This window comes from Hypanus sabinus, chromosome 25, assembly GCF_030144855.1.
Source record: "Hypanus sabinus isolate sHypSab1 chromosome 25, sHypSab1.hap1, whole genome shotgun sequence".
Taxonomy (NCBI): Eukaryota; Metazoa; Chordata; class Chondrichthyes; order Myliobatiformes; family Dasyatidae; genus Hypanus; species Hypanus sabinus.
The window spans coordinates 1771414-1777413 of NC_082730.1; the positions used below are offsets into that span (position 1 = coordinate 1771414).

At 52.1% G+C, this 6000-nt stretch overlaps 1 protein-coding gene across 1 annotated transcript in view; it reads right to left on the reverse strand.

The window, feature by feature from the left end:
* The window catches only part of LOC132381252 (SLAM family member 5-like), a 73266-nt gene that overhangs the window by 22023 nt on the left and 45243 nt on the right, over positions 1-6000 (reverse strand). Inside the window, exon 3 of the mRNA XM_059950632.1 lies at positions 2337-2621. Within this exon, the coding sequence (XP_059806615.1) occupies positions 2337-2621 (285 nt within the window). The remainder of the gene's footprint in view (positions 1-2336; positions 2622-6000) is intronic.

Consider the following 6000-nt stretch of genomic DNA (forward strand, 5'->3'; position numbering starts at 1 on the left):
GGTGCCTGTAGCACTGCTTCGGTCTTCTCTCGTGACTTATGTAAACCGTGCTTGCAATGACATATCCATAACGTGATATTTCTTGAAAAACGACTCACATTTCTCTCTCTTTGTACACAGACCATACTCACTCAGCCTGGTAAGCACTTTACCAAGGTTCTGGAGACACTCTTCATCTTTCTTGCCAGTCACAATGATATCATCATGGTAACATTGTGTTCTTGGTATATACTGGAGATCTTGGTCCATTACTCTTTGACTAATTGCTGGAACTGATGCGACACCAAAGACAAGACGATTATACTGGAACAGCCCCTTGTAAATATTCATTGTGAAGAACTTCCTGCTTGACCCCGCAATCTTCATTTGCAGATAGACTTGTGACAAGTCAACCTTTGAAAACTTCTCCCAACCTGCCAAAATGTCTTCTATTTGTGGCAGGGGATACTGCACTGTACGCATGACTTTGAAGTCCTCACATAAGTGAACGGCTCTGGCCTTCCCTTTCTTGATCACTAGGATAATGGGCAGGGTCCAATCACTCCACTCAGCCTTGAAGAGAATTCCAGACACCTCCAAGCAATGAGGTTCAGCAACCAAATTAAGATATAGTGGGTAAGGCACGGGACGTGCTTCATGGAATCTTAGTGTTGCTGCTTTATTCAATTGAATTCTGGCCTTCGTGCCTTTGAGTTTACCAATGCCCTTCTCAAACACCTTCTCATTAGCACTGAACGGCTGTGACAGTCTCTGGTTAGTACTGTACTACCACTTGGACTGCAATTGCCTGTTGATGACATATTTCATTGATGACAGCTTTCATTGTGTGCCAGCCCTGTTGGATTTTTCTCAACCATTCATGTCTGAAAAGTTCTGGCCCTTCATGTTTCAATACATAAAGCTCTAACTGCTGTGTTTAGCCTCAATACATCACATTCACTTTCAGTTTGTCTTTGGGAAACCCTTTTTACCTGTGTCAATCTTTAACATCACTGAGGTCTTCTCTAATGGTAGCTTAGAAACAGTTTGTTGCAGTCAGCCTCTGAAGTTACAGACAAAGCTGACCCATTATCCAGCTCCATTTTCAGTTTTTCACCAAACTCATCTATTATGATCAAATAATTTTGTGATCTGCTTCAGTAATACTATACAGTTCTAGACATGTCAGCTTCTGTATCACATTTGGTCACTTTATGCATTTGTTTAGTTTTGTGCTTGAAACTTTTCATTCGGTGTTGTTTTTCTCTTTGGTTGAGCTTTTCGTCTGCCTTGACGGCCGTGACGGCCCTCTCTGTAATATTTAACTCTTTCCCCTCACTGTCTCGTCCCGTAACTGTCGGTGCAGTTGGTGGTAATCTCTGACATTTAGGTTCTAACTTGTCACCAATTTGTTGTGTTTGTGCAACTACATATCAATGAAATAAAAGCACGCACTGGGAGATGGCTTTAACTGGTGTATTCTCATGGAGCGGGAGAGAGAGGGAAAGGAGTATTACAGGAAGCTGACAAGTCTTTTTCCACTTGAGAATGGCTGGAATCTGGAATAAGCTGCATGATTACTTGGTGGAAATTCAGACTCTCATGACAAGCCATTGAACTGATGAGTCATCAAAAGTTAAGGAGAAAGTGCTGGTACAGGGAATGAGTAGAAATTTCTTCTTGATGATTGGTACAGACACATTCAAGATGACTTTATGACTCCCAGGATGAAGTTTAGACACCAAGTGAAGCTTCCAGTCAATGGTTCTCAGTAATAAACACAGGACCGCACTCTCACAGTGTCAGATGCTCCAGGAACCAGGCAGAGTATCATCGGGCGTTCACAAGAAGGTCATTTCACCCATTGGCCAAATCAGATTCACAGAGAAGCAATCCAGACCAAACACGTCTCCCTCTTTTTCCAGCACCCTACAAACCCTCTTTCTGTAGCTTCACAGACACATCCTTTCCCTACGCATTCCATCCTCTACCCACAGACCCTCTTCTCCCCACTCACTTTCCTCTGCCACAGCTCAGCATCCTCCCTTCTCTCCCAAAACACCAAACCCTCACTCCTCTGCACATAACTCACACTCTCTCCTCTCACCACACATCCCCTCCTCACCCCGCACCCCATACAATCTCTCTAGAATTTAGACTGTCCCATCACACGTACCCAGCACATGGCATAGACAAAGAGTGAAGCTCTCTCTGGAGTCTAGGCTGTCCCATCACACATGCCCAGAGCACAACTTAGACACAGAGTGAAACTCCCTTTAAATGGTCCTATCACAATCTCCTGCGGTAGGGCAAACACTACCCTCAGTATAAATACAATGCCTTCCTCTGTCACTCACCAGTTGTACCCCGTTGACAGGTATTCTTCAACCGGAACTCATTCGTGCCCTTACTGACGAGGTTCTTGGCCTCACACTTGTACACAACATCCAGGATCTCTGCTGTCAGATGAACCTCTACCATCTCTCCGTGTCCCAAGAGGTGATGGATGCTGTCGTTCTTCACAGCTGTTCCTCCCCTCCACCACTGGAAACTCGTGGGCTCACCCGAGGTCACGGAGCAGGTCAGCTTGAGCACACAGGTCCCAGTGCTCTGAAGCTTGATGTCTATTCCTGACACCGGCTCTGAGGGTGCGATGGTGAGATGGAAGGTGAATTAAGGAGCCTTTGATCCCTGGCTCCTGCAACCTGTCCCCAGCAGTACGGAGTGACTCTCATCTGACCCCAGCTCATTGCCACTCACCAGTTTAACCCTTTCCTCACCCTTCATTTCAGCCAGCTGCTGCCAGAGGAAGTTCCCACGTGTGCTGTGCCCTCTTTCCCATCCACTGCCAAAGATTATGCACAAACTCTCCACCATCCTCTTTCTGGCTCTGCATCTGGGGAATTCTGTCCTGCTCCAGATGGGGATTCTCAGTGCTCAAAATATCTTCTATTTTCCTGATGTCCCCTCCACCACAGATGACAGGATTCTTCACTGTCTGTTCCACTTTGCCTCCTCTGCTCTCTCCCACCAGAGGAAGGGTAGGTTGCTGCAGTCCTCACATCCCACCTACCAATGACCATGTCCCATAGGACATCTTCTGTCAATTCCACCAACAACGCGTCCCAGCACTGGACACAACGGCCCCTCCCCTTTCAGACATCTGAATTGACCATGCCATCCTTGGCATTGCTCCTCTGTCACCATCTTACCGTGCCTTCCCCCGTGACAACAGGAGACTTACACCTCTTCCCTCCCCTCTATCCAGGGACCAGGTCAAACAGGGATTCACTTGCCCCTCTTCTAGCCCGGGTAACGGGGCTGGGTGTTCACACTGGGGTCGCCCCTACACTGGAGAAACATGACACTAAGCAGGCGGCCACCCCCACTCTGAATTCAGTTCCTTTAGCTTCTGACATTATTCCAGTGAAGACCAATGTTCAGAACTGACCGTACCTCCCACCGAGACCTCAGGCAGTCAATGGTTCTCAGTAATAAACACAGGACCGCTCTCTCACCGTGTCAGATGCTCCAGGAACCAGGCAGAGTATCATCGGCCGTTCACAAGAAGGTCATTTCACCCATCGGCCAAATCAGATTCACAGAGAAGCAATCCCGACTGAACACATCTCCCTCTTTTCCCAGCACCCTACAAACCCTCTCTCTGTAGCTTCACAGACACATCCTCCTCCCCCACACTCCGTCCTCTGCCCCCACCTCCCACACACCCTCCACTCCCCACACCCCTTGTCTCTCCATACACCTCCCACTCACCCCTCCTCTCCCCTCATCCCACACACCCTCACCCCTCATCCCTCACACACCCTCTTCCGTCATCACACACACCCTCTCCCTTCATCACACACACCCTCTCCCCTCATCCCTCACACACCCTCTTCCGTCATCACACACACCCTCTCCTCTCATCACACACACCCTCTCCCCTCACCTCACACACATCCTCTCCACTCATCCTACACACTCTCTCCCCTCATCCCTCACACACCCTCACCCCTCATCCCACACACACCCTCTTCCCTCATCCCTCACACACCCTCACCCCTCATCCCTCACACACCCTCTTCCCTCATCACACACACCCTCTCCCCTCATCACACACACCCTCTCCCCTCACCTCACACATACTCTCTCCCCTCATCCCTCACACACCCCTCACCCCTCATCCCACACACACCCTCTTCCCTCATCCCTCACACACCCTCTCCCCTCATCCCACACACACCCTCTCCCCTCATCCCACACACTCTCTCCCCTCATCCCTCACATACCCTCACCCCTCATCCCACACACACCCTCTCCCATCATCCCACACACTCTCTCCCCTCATCCCTCACACACCCTCACCCCTCATCCCACACACACCCTCTTCCCTCATCCCTCACACACCCTCTCCCCTCATCCCACACACCCTCACCCCTCATCCCTCACACACCCTCTTCCGTCATCACACACACCCTCTCCCCTCATCACACACACCCTCTCCCCTCACCTCACACACATCCTCTCCACTCATCTACACACTCTCTCCCCTCATCCCTCACAGACCCTCTCCCTCACCTCACACACATCCTCTCCACTCATCCAACACACATCCTCTCCCCTCATCCCTCACACACCCTCTTCCGTCATCACACACACCTCTCCCCTCATCACACACACCCTCTCCCCTCACCTCACACACATCCTCTCCACTCATCCTACACAACTCTCTCCCCTCATCCCACACACACCCTCACCCTCCTCATCCCACACACACCTCTTCCCGCATCCCTCACACACCCTCACCCCTCATCCCTCACACACCCTCACCCCTCATCCCTCACACACCCTCTTCCCTCATCACACACACCCTCTCCCTCATCACACACACCCTCTCCCCTCACCTCACACACATCCTCACCCCTCATTACACACGCCCTCTCCCCTCACCTCACACACACCCTCTCCCCTCATCCACACACCCCCTCCCCTCACCTCACACATATCCCTCCCCTCATTACACACACCTCTCCCCTCATCCCAAACACACCCTCTCCCCTCATCCCACTACACACCTCTCCCTCATCCCACACCCCTCTCCCTCACCTCACACACACCCTCTCCCCTCATCCCACACACATCCTCTCCCCTCAACCCACACACACCCTCTCCCCTCATCCCACACCCCCTCTCCCCCTCACCTCACACACACCCTCTCCCATCATCCCACACCACCCTCCACTCACCTCACACATATCCTCTCCCCTCATTACACACACCTCTCCCTCATCCAAACACACCCTCTCCCCTCATCCCTCACACACCCTCTCCCCTCATCCCACACCCCCTCTCCCCTCACCTCACACACACCCTCTCCCCTCATCCCACACACATCCTCTCCCCTCATCCCTCACACACCCTCTCCCCTCATCCCACACCCCCTCTCCCCTCACCTCACACACACCCCTCTCCCCTCATCCCACACACATCCTCTCCCCTCATCCCTCACACACCCTCTCCCTCATCCCACACACACCTTCCCCCTCACCCCACACACCCTCTCCCCTCACTCACACACACCCTCTCCCCTCATCCCTCACACACCCTCTCCCTCATCCCCAACACACTCTCTCTCCCCTCATCCCTCACACACCCTCTCCCCTCATCCCCACACACCTCTCCCCTCATCCACACCCCCTCCACTCACCTCACACATATACTCTCCCCTCATTACTCACACCTCTCCCTCATCCCAAACACACCCTCTCCCCTCACCCCACACACACCCTCTCCCCTCATCCCTCACACGCCCTCTCCCTCATCCCACACACACCCTCTCCCCTTCATCCCTCACACACCCTCTCCCCTCATCCCTCCTCACACACCCTCACCCCTCATCCCACACACCTCCCCATCACCTCACACACAATCCTCTCCCCTCATTACACACGCCTCTCCCTCACCTCACACACACACCTCTCTCCCCTCATCCCTCACACACCCTCCCCTCACCTCCACACA